The 17,501-nt window shown below is 49.4% G+C and overlaps 8 protein-coding genes across 8 annotated transcripts; 5 read left to right on the top strand and 3 right to left on the bottom strand.

The window, feature by feature from the left end:
- Positions 1 to 644: 644 nt before the first annotated feature.
- On the top strand, positions 645 to 2,551 carry N7455_007905 (dolichyl-P-Glc:Man(9)GlcNAc(2)-PP-dolichol alpha-1,3-glucosyltransferase ALG6; the record flags this gene model as incomplete). Its single annotated transcript, XM_040961000.2, has 3 exons — positions 645 to 882; positions 936 to 1,098; positions 1,168 to 2,551. The coding sequence occupies 3 exons, from the start codon at positions 645 to 647 to the stop codon at positions 2,549 to 2,551; spliced, it is 1,785 nt and encodes a 594-aa protein (XP_040808504.2).
- Positions 2,552 to 2,685: 134 nt separating this feature from the next.
- On the bottom strand, positions 2,686 to 3,368 carry N7455_007906 (copper metallochaperone COX17). Its single transcript, XM_040961011.2, has 3 exons — positions 3,252 to 3,368; positions 3,082 to 3,143; positions 2,686 to 3,022 (listed from the first exon to the last, which is right to left on the bottom strand). The coding sequence occupies exons 1-3, from the start codon at positions 3,277 to 3,279 to the stop codon at positions 2,882 to 2,884; spliced, it is 231 nt and encodes a 76-aa protein (XP_040808502.1). The 5' UTR covers positions 3,280 to 3,368; the 3' UTR covers positions 2,686 to 2,881.
- A 293-nt stretch (positions 3,369 to 3,661) lies between these two features.
- On the top strand, positions 3,662 to 4,918 carry N7455_007907 (GTPase-activating protein RNA1; the record flags this gene model as incomplete). The annotated part of the gene is made up of 1 exon (XM_040961046.2): positions 3,662 to 4,918. The coding sequence occupies one exon, from the start codon at positions 3,662 to 3,664 to the stop codon at positions 4,916 to 4,918; it is 1,257 nt and encodes a 418-aa protein (XP_040808519.2).
- Positions 4,919 to 6,065: 1,147 nt separating this feature from the next.
- Positions 6,066 to 6,986, top strand: N7455_007908 (transcription elongation factor DST1; the record flags this gene model as incomplete). Its single annotated transcript, XM_040961051.2, has 1 exon — positions 6,066 to 6,986. The coding sequence occupies one exon, from the start codon at positions 6,066 to 6,068 to the stop codon at positions 6,984 to 6,986; it is 921 nt and encodes a 306-aa protein (XP_040808552.1).
- A 462-nt stretch (positions 6,987 to 7,448) lies between these two features.
- N7455_007909 (uncharacterized protein) lies at positions 7,449 to 7,997 on the top strand (the record flags this gene model as incomplete). Its single annotated transcript, XM_040961050.1, has 1 exon — positions 7,449 to 7,997. The coding sequence occupies one exon, from the start codon at positions 7,449 to 7,451 to the stop codon at positions 7,995 to 7,997; it is 549 nt and encodes a 182-aa protein (XP_040808529.1).
- Positions 7,998 to 8,151: 154 nt separating this feature from the next.
- Positions 8,152 to 10,147, bottom strand: N7455_007910 (ABC1 kinase family protein; the record flags this gene model as incomplete). The annotated part of the gene is made up of 2 exons (XM_040961045.2): positions 8,152 to 9,352; positions 9,411 to 10,147. 2 exons carry the CDS (start codon positions 10,145 to 10,147, stop codon positions 8,152 to 8,154), a joined length of 1,938 nt encoding a protein of 645 aa, XP_040808505.2.
- A 335-nt stretch (positions 10,148 to 10,482) lies between these two features.
- N7455_007911 (uncharacterized protein) lies at positions 10,483 to 11,058 on the bottom strand (the record flags this gene model as incomplete). The annotated part of the gene is made up of 1 exon (XM_040961022.2): positions 10,483 to 11,058. One exon carries the CDS (start codon positions 11,056 to 11,058, stop codon positions 10,483 to 10,485), a length of 576 nt encoding a protein of 191 aa, XP_040808541.2.
- A 208-nt stretch (positions 11,059 to 11,266) lies between these two features.
- On the top strand, positions 11,267 to 12,565 carry N7455_007912 (MBL fold metallo-hydrolase; the record flags this gene model as incomplete). Its single annotated transcript, XM_065605758.1, has 5 exons — positions 11,267 to 11,279; positions 11,308 to 11,573; positions 11,635 to 11,782; positions 11,807 to 12,217; positions 12,273 to 12,565. 5 exons carry the CDS (start codon positions 11,267 to 11,269, stop codon positions 12,563 to 12,565), a joined length of 1,131 nt encoding a protein of 376 aa, XP_065460707.1.
- Positions 12,566 to 17,501: the final 4,936 nt, after the last annotated feature.

Consider the following 17,501-nt stretch of genomic DNA (forward strand, 5'->3'; position numbering starts at 1 on the left):
AACCCACTACCCACGGACGGACAAGTTTTCAAGCCCACAAGCAACCGACAGCCAATACTGTCTAGAATATGTAACCCACGAGGAAAATGTCCCACAGAGCCCACAGAATAGATGTATATCAAGCCCACAGCCCTCAGAGTAATAAAGAAGCCCTCAGAGTATCCGAACGAACTTACGAGATAAAACCCACGCGACTGCGTTAGTTAGTGTGTATAGATATCTCTTGAGTATTCAAGAGATGAGATAAAGAAAGCAACCTGAAACAGACTGCTTTTTTGAAAGGGGAATGAGAAAAGGAAGTAGAGAGGATGGGAAGAAGAAGAAAAAAAAAGTGAAGAGCTGGGGGACCAGCAGCTCTGATAAGGAAAAATTTCTGAAAAAAAAATTCAGAGGCTGGCAGAACCACTCCGCCTTCCCAATATGGTTAGAACAGGCACTTAGTCTCAAGACGATGTGGGTACCTGTCCAGTGGCTGTTGACGACTCACAATCGCGTGTCAATTGGCGGTATCTTCTGCTTTTGTCTACGTTGTACAACATACTACGTCAATTCTTCTACTATCACTTCAACTCGTTCAGACACTGTTCCGACTTTTCTTTAACTCGGTCAATGGGAATAAAGTTCCCCTTTTGGCCTTTATCGTGATGGCCCCTCCGACACCCTCCTCGCACCGCCCCCGCAAGAAGAGAAAGGTTGCGATCTCTCCCGGCTCCAACAATAACTTGATATTGGATCTAGGCGAGGGGAAGCAGTCTCCAGCATTTCCACTGGTCTCATTTTTGTGGGCTGCTCGGGCCGGTGTGTCTCAATGGCTGATCCTACCACTTGTCCTCATGGCCGTTGGCCTGTTCCGATGGGCTGTGAGCTTATGGGGTTACTCTGGTATGCGACATTGTCTCTCTTTCGAGGTGTATCCAATAATTGACCCCATTTAGGCTTCCAGGTTCCCCCGATGCATGGTGATTTTGAAGCACAGAGGCATTGGATGGAAATTACCACACATCTGCCTTTGGCGAAGTGGTACACATACGATCTGCAATATTGGGGTCTGGATTATCCACCATTGACCGCATATCACAGCTGGCTGCTCGGAAAGATGTATATATCCCTATCTGCCATTCATTGCCGAATTATCATGGCCTCCTGCTGACCTTGCGGCCTGTCTAGTGGCTCCGCCTTTGACCCAACCTGGTTCGCCTTGGATGCCTCCCGAGGTTTTGAGGACCCCCGTTTGAAAGTGTACATGCGCGCCACCGTTGTTGTATCTGAATACTTCGTCTTCATCCCGGCCGTGGTCAATTTCCTCCGCCGCTACACTCGGATGCAGGGTGTTCATGCATGGTCCGCCTCAATTGCTCTCGTGGCAATCCTCCTTCAGCCCTCGAATATCCTCATTGACCATGGCCATTTCCAATATAACACAGTCATGTTGGGATTGGTAGTTGCGAGCTTGGACGCTATCTTGGCGGGACGTATGCTCTGGGCTTGCATTTTCTTCGTTGGTGCACTGGGATTCAAACAGATGGCGTTGTACTATGCACCAGTCATGTTCGCCTATCTTCTCGGTGTCTGCACATTCCCTCGGATTAACATCCCCCGCCTTGTGAGCATAGCCCTCATCACATTAGCTACTTTTGCTTTGCTGTTGGCCCCTCTTATGGTTGGTGCCTCCAATGTCGAAGCTCGAAAGGCATTTGCATCTTCTCCAGTGCCACCTCTGTTGCAGGCACTTCCTATCCAGATGGACAAGGACTCTGTTACATATGGCCTATTATTCCAACTCACGCAGATCATTCATCGGGTGTTCCCCTTTGCGCGTGGGCTCTTCGAGGACAAAGTTGCCAACGCTTGGTGCGCCATTCACACTTTCTACAAACTTACCCGCTTTGATGCTACGTTGTTGCAGCGAGCATCGCTTGGTGCCACATTGGCATCAATCGTTGTTCCCTGTGCTATCATCTTCCGCCACCCCCGGGCCTCGCTTCTCCTTCCGGCCCTCTCTGCCGTCTCCTGGGGATTCTTCTTGTTCTCTTTCCAAGTCCATGAAAAGAGTGTGTTGCTGCCTCTGCTACCAATGACTCTACTACTTGCTGGTAACGGTGGACTGAGCAAAGAAACACGCGCCTGGGTGGGCTGGGCCAACGTGCTTGGCTCGTGGACCATGTACCCCCTCCTTAAGCGCGACGAGCTCCGCGTTCCTTACATAGTTATGACTTTGCTTTGGGCCTATCTCCTCGGCTTGCCTCCTACTTCTTTCGAGACCTACCGAAGTCGGGCATCCCCTGAAGACTCCAATGCTCACTTCGAGCCCGGCACTCTCACAACTCTCCTACACTTTGGTTTCTATTTGGCCATGATTGCCTGGCATATCCTTGAGGCATACGTGCCTCCGCCGCCCGGAAAGCCAGATCTTTGGGTAGTCTTGAATGCCCTGATCGGAGCAGGTGGGTTCGGGATTTCCTATATGTGGTGTATGTGGAAACTATATACCCAATGTCGGCAGATCAGTCGGCAGGCGAACGAAGAGGAAAGCCAGAAAAAGAAGCAGTGATTGTTTGCCTAGGTGGATGGCTGTATGATTTTCAGTGATACCCCATATTATGTGATTATCCAAAATGAGGCAGTATAGCTGCTAGGTTACTTTATTAATATGATTGATTCGATTTGACATTCGTTCTTTAAAAGGTGAGATGTTGTATTGGGAAACTCATCCCTGTCATCTGGAGCCCAAACTCTAGATTCTAATATGTCACACACGAGCAAACATGCCCTAAAAACAGACGATATCCAAAGAAAACAAGAAACTCCCGCCAATGAATGCTATATTGTACAATGTTGTATAGTGATAGTACAACCGAGGCCATTCGGTCAGAGATCGAGTCTAGACCTTGAAGCCAAATCCGGCCATGCAAGTCTTGTACTGCTCAATGGTGGACTTGCACTCCTGCTCAGGGTTGTCGGACTTGGAGAAAAGCATGCAGTCATCACGAGCGGTCTTCTCGGGTTTGCAGACGCAGCAGGGCTAGAATGAAGGCATTATTAATCGCTTGCACTTGTTCGTCCGGTAGTATCGGGTCGTACCTTGGGCTTCTCGGACTGGGCAGGCTGAGCGGGCGCTTGCTCAGGGGCAGCGGCGCTTTTCTCTGTGAAGCAATGTGTAAGCAAGGGTCAAGGTCTTTCTCCGATATATAGGACCGGCGCATTGCGCAAGTATTCGGGTTAGGTAGATGGAAAGAGACATTGGTGCTTACCATTTGAGGAACCGAAGAGCCAGGACATTGTGATGGATATGCAGATGTGCTTGATGAATATTTGAAGTAAACGAAAGACAGAAAGGGAGTGTTAAGTACGAGAGTTGGGAACAAGTCCTTACAGGTGACCTCCAGGGCTGACACCATCGGACATTATTAATGGCGCGCGTAGCGTAACTGGTCTCTATGCTACGCCGTAGTTATTATTTTTTTTTGTTATCAACAAACTTGCCTCTTCGGGGTCGCCTCCTTTTCTGCTACACTACAGACTGTTTCGGTTTTCTTTCTTTCTATCCTTGGGTCTACTTGGGTCTCCTCATTGCTGGGATATTGTCTGCCATTGACCTCACGCTTATCCTATTTTATTTCTTTTTCTTATCTCAATATCCCACTTCAACAACTACCCCGCCATGGCCCCTCTCAAAGTCTTCTCCCTCGAGGGCAAGGTCCTCAAGCTCGACAGCGCCGAGGACATGAATGCGCACATTCAGCCCTTGATTGACAACACCGACTACACTGAAATCCGTCTCGGTGGAAACACCCTGGGCATTGAGGCCTCTAAGCGCCTTGCCGAGGTCTTGCAGACTCAAAAGTGCCTCGAAGCCGCCTACCTCGACGACATCTTCACCGGTCGTCTCCTGACTGAAATCCCCACTGCTTTGAACTCGCTCCTGAACGCCATTCTCAAGATCTCGACCGTCCACACCGTTAACCTTAACGACAATGCTTTTGGTCTTAGAACACAGGCCCCGCTTATCGAATTCCTCTCCCGCCACGTGCCCCTCCGCCACCTCATTCTGAACAACAATGGACTCGGCCCTGCTGCCGGATCTCAGGTCGCCGATGCGCTATCAAAGCTGGCTGAGCGCAAAGAGGAAGCTCGCAACTGTGGCGAGGAGGTTGCGCTGCTAGAGAGTGTTGTCTGCGGACGTAACCGCTTGGAGAACGGCAGTATGGAGGCATGGGCTCGGGCCTACAAGGCCCACGCCGCCGGCCTGAAGTCGGTCAAGATGACACAGAACGGTATCCGATCGGAGGGTGTATCTCACTTGTTGACCCAGGGTCTCTACCACGCGCATTCCCTGGAGGTTCTCGATCTGCAGGACAACACTTTTACCAATGTGGGCTCCACTGCTCTGTCAAACGCCTTGTCTGGCTGGCCCTCTCTGCGCGAGCTTGGTGTTGGCGACTGTCTGCTCTCTGCCCGTGGTGGTGTGAAGGTTGCCCAGGCTTTGGCCGCGAACAAGAACCAGAAGCTCCAGACTCTGCGTCTACAGTACAACGAGATGAAGGCGGAAGCCGTCAAGAGCTTCACCCACGCAGCCAAGACCGCGCTTCCCAGCCTCCGTCGCATTGAGCTCAACGGAAACATCTTCTCCGAGGATGACCCTAACATCGTTGACCTGCGTGAGCTCTTGGAGGCTCGACAGGAGGAGCACGGCACCGACGAGGACCCCGAGGATAGCTGGGGTGTTGATGAGTTGGATGAACTCGAGGAGGAAGATTCGGAAGAAGAGGAGGAAGAAGAAGACGAGGAAGAGGAGGAAGAGGCCAAGGCTGAGAAGGACCTCAAGGATGCCGAGCTTGCTGAGGAAGAGAAGGTTGCTCAGAGAGAGGACCAGGACGTCGATGACCTGGCCGATGTTCTGGGCAAGACGGCTATCTAAACCTCTGGAGCTGTTGGACAATTGTCACTCCCATCAGTACCTGCCTTCCATCACGGACGGATCATGGATCCAATGCCACGTTGATATCACCAATGGCTGCGACCCGCGCCCTTGGCTTATTGGTGTCCTCCTGGCCATCCATGGTCCCTTTCTGTGTCCACGGCCACTCACAAGCTTCGGGTATGAGGATCTGACTGACGACGCTTACGCTTTACCTTCAAAAAGACCCCCATTTGTTATACCCCCAATCTACAATGATGAAACCCTAGCTGCACATAATTTCCTTTTGCTTTGATCCGCATTCTGTTTGCATAGCCATGGACTCTTCCTGTTTTCTTCGGAAGCTACACAACCATATAGATGGAATACATATCTGGACAAGCAGGACCATTCAAACAATTATAAATTTACGAAAATTCAGCAAGTAGTTGTAGATACAAAACTGCATATAAATTGAAGGGAAAATAATTTCCGAAAATGGAATGCGAGGCTTGGCGCAAACCTCGGACATCGCAGCTCATCAAATTCCCTTTACCTCGTCGGCTTTGACATACCCCATCTACCATACCCGTCACTACTGGCGCTTCCATTACCGTCGCCTTTCCGCTCTTTGTATTCTTTACCGGTCCCATCTCGCAACACTATACCGTTGACGCGACCGTGAATTATCTCTAGGTGAGTGCCCGCGCAGAACACCCCTCACTACATCTTGCTTCTGCGCAATTCCCCATTGTTTTTTATGGCGCAATGTGTATAACGGCTCTCATGTCATTATTTCCAAGCTTTTTTGTTTGTTTTGGTCGAGTTTCCGAGAGCAAATGAGGGAGAAGGTGGACACGTGCAAATTGACAGCGTACCACCTTCCGCCGCATGAGTCTCTATAACGGGGTATTTTGATGGCCATGTTTCGTGTGACATTTGCTGAAAGCATATGTGCTCCATGATCTGTGACCCCAAAGGGACAAATGTGCATGGCGTGGTTCTGCAGAATGCGCCGGCATCCGGGGCTTATAAAGACCCTGCCTTCTAAGCTTTTGAGATGACATGCTGACAGTTGTGGCTTATAGGTCTCCTAGAACTTTCTCACCCGGTCCTCCATTGACCCCGTTACGCACTCCGATCGCGTTATCCCTCTACCCCGCACAACATGGCCATGGACGCCAAAGAGATCGAAGCTAAGGCCAAGGCCCTGGGCAAAGCCGCGACATCGAACGAGTCTTCAGCTGTGATTTTGGGTCTCCTGAAGGACATCCAAACCGGCGTCCGGGCAACCGAAGACCTCCTCCGACAGACGCGCATCGGAATCATCGTTAACAAGTTCAAGCAAAGCAAGACTCCCGAAGTCGCACGGCTCTCCAGCGAGATCGTCTCCAAGTGGCGGACCGAGGTGAATAAGCAGAAACAGGGCGGTGGTACAGCAGCCAGTCGTGGCTCGAGCGGATCTCCACGACCAGCGCAAAACGGTACAGGAGCGTCCACCCCAGCCGCTGCTACACCCTCAGACAAGGCGTCGAAGCTATCCGTGCCTCCGGATAAGCGAACCTGGAAGGCAGACGGGGCGGAGATCAATCACACCGGAAACCGAGTGCGTGACAGCTGCACGGGGCTGATGTACGATGGACTGTGTGTTGGATCAACCGAGTCTCCGAAGATTGTTCTATCGCGCGCCATTGCAGTGGAGATCTCCACCTACAAGTACCTTGGACCGGAGACGAAGGAGGAATACCGCACGAAGATCCGCAGTCTTTTCCAGAACCTGAAGAACAAGTCGAACCCAAAGCTGCGGGTGCGCGTTGTCGAGGGAGAAATTACCGCTGACCAATTTGTGCGCATGACGCACGACGAGCTGCGCTCCGTTGAGCAGCGTGAGGCGGATGCCAAGATTCAGAAGGAGAATATGGACAAGGCTATGGTTGCCCAGCAGGAACGCAGTATCAGTAAGAGCTTGCAGTGCGGAAAGTGTGGTCAGCGCAAGGTTACCTACACCGAGGCTCAGACTCGCGCGGCTGATGAACCGATGACTCTGTTCTGTACGTGTCTGAACTGCGGCAAGTCCTGGCGACAGTGAGCCTGGGGAACGTTTGAGAGCTGGGCTGGAGCGGAAATGTATTATTCTTTGGGGACTCGGTGTTTCTTTCTTTCTATTTTCTTCCTTTTCTCTTTCTCGTGTTTTCATCCTTTCCATCAAGCGAAGGCTATGAAAGCCGACGCTGGAGTTCTACTGTGGGCCTTTGATTTGTGTCTTCCTCTACATCTGTTTCCCTTTCGGGGGCGAAGCTCGTCTGGGCAAATAGATGGAAAACAGTCGTGAACTATCTACCAAAATTCTGATATCCCAATGATTGATCCCGACTCTTGCCCAAGTATAGATGGTTGTTTTGATATTGCATACATAAACAGTAGCATTGATATATCAACAAATATATATCAACGTCATATTGATGTCAATACTCACCTCCAGCACCAGGATATCAAACCCGCATTTATATATATCCCACATCTACACCTCCAAAACAAAAACAATCCCAACATGACAACACGCGCAGACCTCCTAAACCCAGTTCATGCTTTCCTGTCAGCTCTAACAAACCCAAATCCAAACCCCGACAACCTCCTCTCGACATTTACAACTTCTCCAAAACCCCTAGTCCACGAACACGGTCTCCCCCAATTAGCCCCATTCCTAGGCCGACCATTCACCGGCCAAGATGGGATAGCAAAATACTTCGAACTTATCTCCTCCTTGTTGTCTATCGATAACATGGTCTTCGAGCCCGATGAGAACTGGGTGGTTGATGCAAGTTGCATGGCTGTTTCGTTGCGCGGATCCGCCACGTTCATCTGGAAAGAGACGCGACAGGCGTGGGATGAGACGTTCGTCTATCGTATTAAGCTTGCTATTGATGAGAATGGGAGTGGGGAGGGGAGGTTGGCGGTTTGTGAGTATCAGGTGTGGGCGGATACGGGGGCTGCGTATCTTGCTAGGCTTGGGAGGTTGGGGGATTTGATAGGGTCTAGGGGTAGTGATGGTGGTGATGAGTGGATTTATGTTGATTTTGATGCAGAGGGTAAGACATAGGAGGATATATATATACATATCAGCCAACAGTGAGGAGTGTCAATCATAAGGAGAGTGTCATTATTTGGGAGATTTTTCTAGATAGACGCAGACAGTATACACATATTCTACATCAAATCTTCCATCCACATTATTCTATGAGACCAGAGGCAGTCTATCCCTCGAAGACGCTGTGGTTAAGCTCAACCCCCATATCCTTGGCCATATTCTGCATCTGAGCCTCGATATCATCCTCCATACCACCACCCAGCTTCAAGAACTGTCGCACCTTGGTGAAATAGAAGAAGATATCACTACTAAACAGTACCATGCGGAAGATAAAATGACGACCGATGTTCCGGATCTTCTCGGCCAGCGGCAGATCCGGGGACTCGATAAGCGCACGCGAAGCCCAGATACCAGTGATCTTAACGCGGTTCACCGGGGAGCCCAGGAACTGATTATTCCCTTGGACGATGCGCAGATTGCGACCGATGAAGATCAACTCCTGCGGCCACTTGGTTTCATCACCCAGCATATTGCGGATCGCCTTGCGCATGGCCTGCTGCATCTCGTAGTTTCGCTCTGCACGCTGTGACTTGCTCAGGCCCTGGAGACCGCGCTGCGTAGACCTGTCCCCGCCACTGTAGGGACGCATTAATGTTGCGGACGCGAAGAAATCCGGGTTGTTCACGCCCCAGCCCTTGACAATCTCGCTCAGCGTGCGATTGTCGAAGGTGAGGAGCGCTTTCCAGAAGCGCGCGTATTGGTGTCGGAATCCCGGTTCCATGTGGATGTACAGGCCGTGGTCGATCAGAACCAGCTCTGGCTCTCCGGACGGCTTGCGGCGGATGAAGATGTTACCCGGGTGCGGATCGCAGTGGACGTATCCCCACAGGAACATCTGGGCAGAGAACAGGTCTACCATAGTCGTCATCACGTCCTTGAGAGACAGTCCCAGTCCGCCGCGGTTGTTGCGGCCTCGCCAGTAGTCGCGCTCTGGTTTGGTCCTCGACGCGCGCAGGCTTTGCTCTGCAGATTTCGTCTCGGGTTGGTCAAGCGGTGTACCGTGACAGCCTGGACTTCCCTGGCGCCAGCCGCCGCGCCAGGGCCGCGTGATGGCGTCTTTGTCCCAGAGCCGGACGCCTTCTACCCATTCGGCGGTCATGACACGCTTCGAGCTCAGTTCGCGGTATACACGAGGGATGTACACGCGATCGCGCAGACGAGGTTCACCGGCCACTAGTTTAGCCATGTTTTCCGAGTTATCTGCTTCATTTACGAAGTCTGTTTCGAGCGATAGTCTTTCACTGATGTAGGGAACGAGACTGTAGAAGGGGATGTCGAACACTTTGCTGTAGATAAAGGTCACGACTCTATTGGTTTCAATGTCAGCATAACATCCTCTCGCGGCTCAAACTCGGACAAACTCACTTGAAAGCCCAAAGATCCCATGCCAATTGCTGCACGATCTCCCGTTTTTGAATTTTGATGGCGACCTCCCTGCCATCCTGTAGACGAGCCCAGTGGACCTGGGCAACACTGGCACTGGCTCGGGCTTTGCGCTCCATGACACCCTTGTCGGGGGCACCGGTAAACGAGATCCCGAATACCTCCTCGGGCGACTTCCCAAAATCTTCACGGATGACCTTCTCGATGTCCTTCCAGTCATTCTGAGGCGCATCATCAAACATGCGGGCGAACATATGCTGGAACTCAGGTGGCAGGATGGCAGATTGCATCGCAATCGCCTGTCCCATCTTCAAGTAGAGACCGCCATTATGCCTCAACAGATCTGACAAGCGCTCTGCGTTTCGGGCGTGCACAGCAGCAATAGAGCTGGCCAGTGGCGGGTTTGGGCGGAAGTTGATTTTGTAGTCGAGGGCGACGAAGAGACCGAGAGAAAAGGTCCGGGCTGTTCGGGTCAGCGACGAGGCGTAGAACTGGCTGTCAATGCCGTATGCGACGCCTGTTGCTAGTGAGACGTAGATGATTCGGCGTAACCATTTGATGGTTCGTTTGTAGGTCTTTGCTTCTGTGGGTTTCCCTAGGGAACTTGGTGACGGTGGTACAAAGGGTTGGAATTGGCTTGAGTGGGCATATCGGTGCGGGCGCCAGGATGAGGGACGGATGGTGGGCCGCAGAGAGCGGAGGAAGGTCGCGTGCGCCATGTGAAGTTGTGGAAAGGCGAATGCCTAATCACTGCATGGTGGTGTTGGCAATCAAATCGAGTCTGATCTGAGGTGTAAGGTAGAGTAGTGAGAAGTGTTGTGTTTTGTGTTTTGTGTGTTGAGTGTTGAGTGTCAAGTAAGCCCTGGAGATGTTCGGCTTGTCGTCATCCGTGGTAGCTCCGCGCGGAGTCGGAGTCGGGGGGAATTCAGCGATGTCTTTATTTCCGATATACTCGCATTCAATTTCCGTGATATAGATGATATGCAGTGAAATCAGTATATATGTGATATTAATTACATGTATAACACTATTTACAGTTAAATATAGACACAAATCATAATTCATCATGGTCATTAGGCCCCAAACTGTCACACTCTTTCGCATAATCCCTCATGTTCTGAGGAATCGTAATATCCCACAGTTCATCACTCTCCAAGAACCTTAGTTGCTCCTTGCACGATTCCTCTGAGGCCATTGGGATTAAAGCAGGAAGATGCTTGATCGAAGCCTTGAGGAAATTGCGCTTGAAGCAGTTTCCAAACCCAGCCAGAGTCTCCGAATCAGAGCAGATATGTACTCCACCACCCAGCATTGGTCCACAGCTTTCCTTGATGTTGAGCGCAACATCGTCGCCCATCTTCAACAGAGCCTCTTCTTTGTGGGGTACATTCATGCGCTGCACCAGACTGCGGACGGCGGGGACAAAGGTATTGTTGCGCGTCCATAGATCCCAGTGGGGGACGGTTGGCTGGCATCCAACATCACAGATCTCACTTTGGAATTTATCGAAGAGGTAGCCCGGTCGGCTAACCAGTGCGGAGACGACTTTGAAGCATGATGTGCCAAGTGCTGTGACGGGGGAGAAGAACAGGACAAGGATGAGGAAGAGGCGGTCGAGGGAAAACCGCATGATGCAAGAAGACGAGAGAACGAGGAAGAGAAGACCGAGATCGATTGAAGTCTTCTAATTGCAGTTTTGTAGTTTTGTAGTTTCAGGGGAAAAAGGTGAATGTGATTCCCCCGCATTTGTGGAGAACTCGAAACTTCAACTTCCATTGTTGTCTGTACTTTGTACTTCGTATACAACATAGTATCTGCAATGAATTTGGATAGTCGCCATGATCCTTTCAGGTAATTCTTATATCCCCTTCTCAATTAGCCAAAGCCTCTAATTACCAATCTAGTGATGACTCCATGGAGATGGCCATAAACTTAGAAGAGGTAGACTCTCTAGAAGCCATTGTTATCATCGACAATGAGCTAGATCCGCTCTCACCCCCAGCCCCGGGTACTGTCCAAATTTCAGGGAATCTGGGGTCAATTGCTATGGGCTCAAAGCACACATTGACAGACCGTGGGGAAGCCTGCAAGGAATTGAGGCTGGAAGATGTCTGTTGCGCAGCACATGGCTTGTCAATTGTGGTGGTAAGGCGATGCTCTGCCCTTGGACTCTTGGATATGGTTTCGTATTAAGCCTATCATATAGACTGCCACTAAAGGCGATAAGAAGCACACTATTCTCTTCGATGCTGGTCCTGAAGAGGAGGCTTGGGAGAGAAATGTGAAGCGGCTGCGACCAAATCTCTCCTCTGTGGAAATGATTCATCTATCACATTGGCATCGAGACCACTCCGGTTCGTTATTCTGAGCAAAAACAGACACATTGACGTATATTCTCTTCGGTTCGGCTGATATTCCCGCAGGTGGTCTTCTGCGAGCAATCCGCATGATAAAAGATGCCAAACGAGCGGAGAGCCACGCCGAGGACCTCGTCGCGGACTTGCACCCAGACCGACCCGCCTACCGAGGCATTGCTCTCCCCGAGCATATCATCTCCCTCGAGGCCGATCCTACCTTTGAGGAAATTGAAAGCGCAGGTGCGGTGGTCGACAAGCGAAGCGAGCCACACACCGTACTTGATGACTTCTTTCTTGTCTCTGGGGAGATTCCACGAGTGACACCGTACGAGACAGGTCTGGAGAATGCAGTGCGATATGACCCTGATGAGAATGACTGGTTCTCTGACGAAGTCATCCTCGATGAGCGTTCCCTCATCTGCAATCTCAAGGGTAACATGCTCCCTAAAACCCGCTCACAGCCTTATTGAGCTAACAATCTCCTTAGGGAAAGGTCTCGTTGTCTTCACTGGATGTAGCCACGCTGGCGTAGTCAACACCACCAAACATGCCGTCGAACTCACCGGTGGATCAGTACCCGTCCATGCCGTCGTCGGTGGGTTCCATCTCGCCACAAGCGACGCGGACCAAATCCAAAGCACCGTCGCCGATCTCAAACGGCTCGATCCCGCCGTGCTCATGCCGGGTCACTGTTCGGGCTGGCGGGCCAAGTTTGCGATTGAGAAACACATACCCGGGTCATTGGTGCCCTGCACCGTCGGATCAAGAATCACATTCTGATACCTGTCGTATTGGTTTCATCTGAGACATTGATACTTTCTGAAGCTGTTCCTTGCAGTCTTGTTCTCCACGTGGATGCAGGGTCTTGAATCTTGATGCGAAACCGCATGGCATGGGTTGCTCGAGCAACGGATTTCATCAAGGGGCTATCTCGTCATCGGCTCGGCATGACTGGTTTCGTTGTTCGGATTCCGATTCCTGACATCACTCTATCTCCTTGCTGCATTTTCTTGTGATCGGAAAAATGCGGGATGGATGCGGATGACTGTTTCTAGACTTATGGTAGTAAACGTGATAATGGTAATAGTAATACTGAAACTCATACAGTCAAGCAGCGTAGGCATTGATGATTCTGAGCCTGGTTGTAGCGATAGCTCATAGGGCACTTTTGAATATTATATATTTCAGAATAGTAATTGCAATTGCAATTGAAAATTTGAAAATTTGGAGCCGCATGAGATCTGTAATTGAAGAATTGAATCTGATATATATTTCCAATATTTAAATGCAATTGTATGTTACTGATATATATTTCCTTTCAGTGATTAGACCTGAATGTTCAAATCTACTGCAATTAATCTATAATATTTCCCATCTTCTAAAGGATTGTCAATATATATATGTGTTCTATAAACCATGCAAAGGATGTATAACTTCTATGCACTACATCAAATCTTCACCAAGTCTCACAAACTTATATTCAATCCATGCACATTAACTCTCATACCCACGTCCAGATAAGTCAAATAGCACGCCATCCACAAGATACAGATAGGATACAGTGTAACCATCAGAGCAGCAACTACATCCAAGGACGCCCGAGGTCAGCTGGACCAATCCTCCACCTCTCCGTTGTGCATTGTTCTACAGCCAAGATCCCTTAGTAGTAAATATCTACCGAATCCCTAAGATACAGCATACAGATATGAGCAAAACAGTCAGTCGTTGTCTTGGCCCGAGAAAATCCCTCAGCGACAGAGTAAGCCCAAGCATCGGCGTATCGACATCAAACAAATCTAAATGCGCCCCTGACAGCACCACGCCCCTCACAGACGACACCTCCGATAAGGAGCACGACCCTACATTTCGCATTGCTACATACTCATGTGCATTACTTCCACGTATGGAGTACTTCGTACTCCGTACAAGCATGCACACTGCCCCCGCCAAGACGCAAGCACAACAAGCATTACCGACAACGACCCTTGCGCTTGTCGACTCCCCTCTCCTCTCCACCCCGCCCCACGATCACCAAAGCCCGACTCCATGACCTCACGCCGACTCGACAGAAAAAAAAGGGGCTGGACAGAGGCCAAATGCTCGCCAAGACGATAATGCGGGAGGAAGGGATGCACGGCGTGGCTTGGCGTCGGTGGACAGGTACATGAGGAGGGCGATCAGCAGATCAAGGGAGGGGGGGAAATTCCTCGCATGTGTTTGATGCGATAAGCAAAAGACTTGACATCATTCAATGACTTTATCATGTTGTCTATCGTATAATATTGTAGAAGCATGCCAAGAATATATTTGAATAGCGTCAGTCTTCCTTTTTTTGACGCTGGGCGCCAAGATCGAATGTCTAGAGGAAACAGGGATGAAACGCAATAGCCGGGATGATTTGCGCGCATTGATTTTTGAGACTTGTCGATGGTTCCTGGTCGCTAGTTTCTATTCTCTTCGTGCTATCTAGATACATGCTCAGGTATGATCTGTACTATCAGGACATCTTCCCTTATGGAGTAAGTCGTATTTGACCGATGCATGTCATCGAACCTCCGACTCATAACGGACTATTGATAGTTCCAAGACAATGAGGACAAGGATGCGAAGTCGATCATACATCCCGTTCTAACCTCTGACTCTCATAAATGGGCAGTGCCCAGTGTTGATACAGCGTAGCCAAGAAACTCTAGTGAAACAGAGCAGTGAAACTCGAGCATGAGTGCGCTCCCCTTCTGTTGTTGGATCTTGGCTTTTGCCTGTCTATCATCAATCAGAGTTTAATCCCACATTGGTGCCATCACTGCATTGTCCATCCACTCACCGCGACGAATGTTATCTATGTATAGACAATAACACACTGCACGCCAGGCAGCATGTCGATCCCCCAGCATCCCCCACGAATCTATCCCTGTCTTGCTTGGCATACCCGGACCAGGTACAGTATCCCAGGAGTACCCCAGGTATACGGTATCTGTAAGGTTTGGAACACATCAACAAAACCATACTAAAACTGGGTTTGACCTATATTATGCAGCTTCGACTGCGCCCCCAGATTTCACCAGGCACCGGTAGATATTGATATTCGGTACTGGTCGGGGAGTTTAACGGTGGCTATGCAGATCTGCCGACAGGTGCATACAAAGAAGGAGAGATATCTCGTAGCCTAGCAGGCAGTCTTATATCTTGCTTCTAACAATAGCAACAGAGAAGCAAATAGCCACAGCTATACTCTATCCAATTCGTCATACTCGTCATAATAACCTCCGATCCTAGAGAAAAGCCAGCACGTATCGTGAACACCGCCGATCACTTGTGCCCCGAGTGGCAGTGACAGCCAGTCCGAGACAAAATACTGTAATGTTTAATCCGGTCTGGAGAAGCAGTCTGCACTGTGTATTTCAATATTGTATCGATATAACACAGCCAAGAGGAATATCGATACTCCATCCGGAGTACAATTATTGAGTACATCGTCAGTGCAGCACGGGGAGACAGGTAGCGTGTGCATTGCAAATCGGACTGTTTTCTTTTTCGCGTACAGGGTAAAAATTCGGGATACTTACCCTACCCATAACGTCTCGCACAGGGGACAAGGGTACAGGAAACACTATCCGTACATATTCCACGAAACTACTTGACTGGGTGTATTACCCCGGAGCCATACTGAACGGGGTAATTATGTTGTACGTGCATACTTGCCTTGCGTCACAGGGGGAAGGGGGGAAGAACAACAAAGTGACCGTATGTCTTTTAACAGTGATTTGTTATTTCCCCATCTAATATGGTTAGATAGATAGCACAAAGTCTTCCCGACACCGGACACAAGTCGCGCTAATCCCGGTTTTTTAATTAAATAATGATGTGCAACTGCCCTATACGGGGACCAGTAGTAAGCGCGGGAAATATCCCTTTGTATGAGCTCCCCCCGAAAATACGACTTGCCTGTTGTGAGGGTTCGCGTGCAACGAGTGTGGGGTGTTTGTTCTCCTGTCGATCTCGACCGGAAGAGGAAGAAGACTAGCTAAGCATGCGGTCTGGTCTGTCTTGGATGGGGTAATCTGGTCTCTTATGGGTTCTGGATTATGATTTGAGGTTGTGTGAATTGTCTGGGTGTTGTTTGTTTATTGCTTATTTGGGTATCGTGCGGTAACTAGGGAGGATAATATGATGTATGTCACCATTGCTATCCTGAAAAGGTTTAGATAGAGTGATTTTGTGCGTTATCACACGAGCTACCCTGGATAGTATATTTCTCCGTGCAATCTCGGTCAATCTCAAACATCGTTCAAAAGATTCGGATTTGCAGTTATCTCGACTAAAAGTGTTAAACCCCGAAGCTAGAGACGGAGACTTATTCTAGGATATTGCTCATTGTTCATTTTCGCTTTTCACAGTGGACTGTGCGTATTGGGAGGCGTGTCCGTATGTGATTACCAGGGTCTGATCGACACAGGGTTTGTATGCAGCCAAGAGAAAGGTGTAAGATAGCATTCGATCTCGACATATAATATGTATGATGTACACGATTCAGTCGAGGATAGCTGGGTAAATAATTCAGCTTGCACGATTCAGGTTGGTGAATGGGGCTGATTAGGGCAAATAATTTTTTTCCACTATTACTTAGTGGCGTGCAGGAATTGATTCATCGATAAATTAATGATGAATAAACAAAGAAAGGGACAAATTACCCGATAAGTCATGTGAAATGAGGATGAAGATCCAGGGAACTGTGAGCCAGAAATCAACGAAGAGTTAAGAGTAATTAAATTTTTGATATGTAACCATAGTACGGAGTATATAGACCACATCACTTTGAGGATCCCCAATCCCAAAGACTGGACGTGAAACCGTGACGTGCCGAATTCCCGCGTGCCGCGTCGCCCGAGTCGGGCATATTCGACACGGGATCACCGAGGCTGGCCGATTTTTGCACCTCGGCGAGAAACACACAACACGCGAGCCAAGACCGAGAGGGGTCCGATATAATCTCCAAATCACTGACCCAATGATGTGTCCTGAACGAGAAACCTCAATATTCGGGGGATTATCTGGTTAAGGTAACGTCGAGACATTCAATCCTGAACGGGCAGTAGTCTCGAAAGCACAGACACGCGGGGGCGAGTTTCCGAGGTACGTATGTTGAAGTAGTTATTGATTCCATGGGGTTCGAATTGGCTGTTCAATTGGAATAATACAGAATGCTACGTAGCTAGAAGGTGAAAGAGCACCCCGGTGATAATCATTTCTCAAGCTATGACCATCACCATCCCACGCCCCGGGAAAAACTCCATCAGACCTCCATATAGCCGCCAACTCTGGAGATTACTCCGTACAATTCAAAAGGATATTTTTAATATATTGCATCTAGACTATATTCAATTTCCATTCAAACACGGGTAGACACGATATTTCTCGTTTCAAAAAAAAAGAAAAGACTTAAAGCTCTCCTGCAGGTGCGGGAACCACATGAGACTATTCCTAAATCGGCCTTGGGGTGAGGTACCCCCGTGCACGGGGTGGGATTGAGTGTCTCTTCAACCCGCGTTTTTTTTTCTTTTTTTCCTATTTCTCCTCGGCCTTTGTTTCTCCATGGGCAGTCAAATTCTGGGGTGACCAAAAGCTGGGATGGCTTGGCGAACCGCGCTTTGTCTAAGAACAGTTTACGGTGGTACTTTGGTTTTCTCGATATATTATTATTCAAAGTTCAGTAAAT

Source organism: Penicillium solitum (assembly GCF_028829755.1).
Source record: "Penicillium solitum strain IBT 25940 chromosome Unknown utg000005l_segment0_segment0, whole genome shotgun sequence".
Lineage (NCBI taxonomy): Eukaryota > Fungi > Ascomycota > Eurotiomycetes > Eurotiales > Aspergillaceae > Penicillium > Penicillium solitum.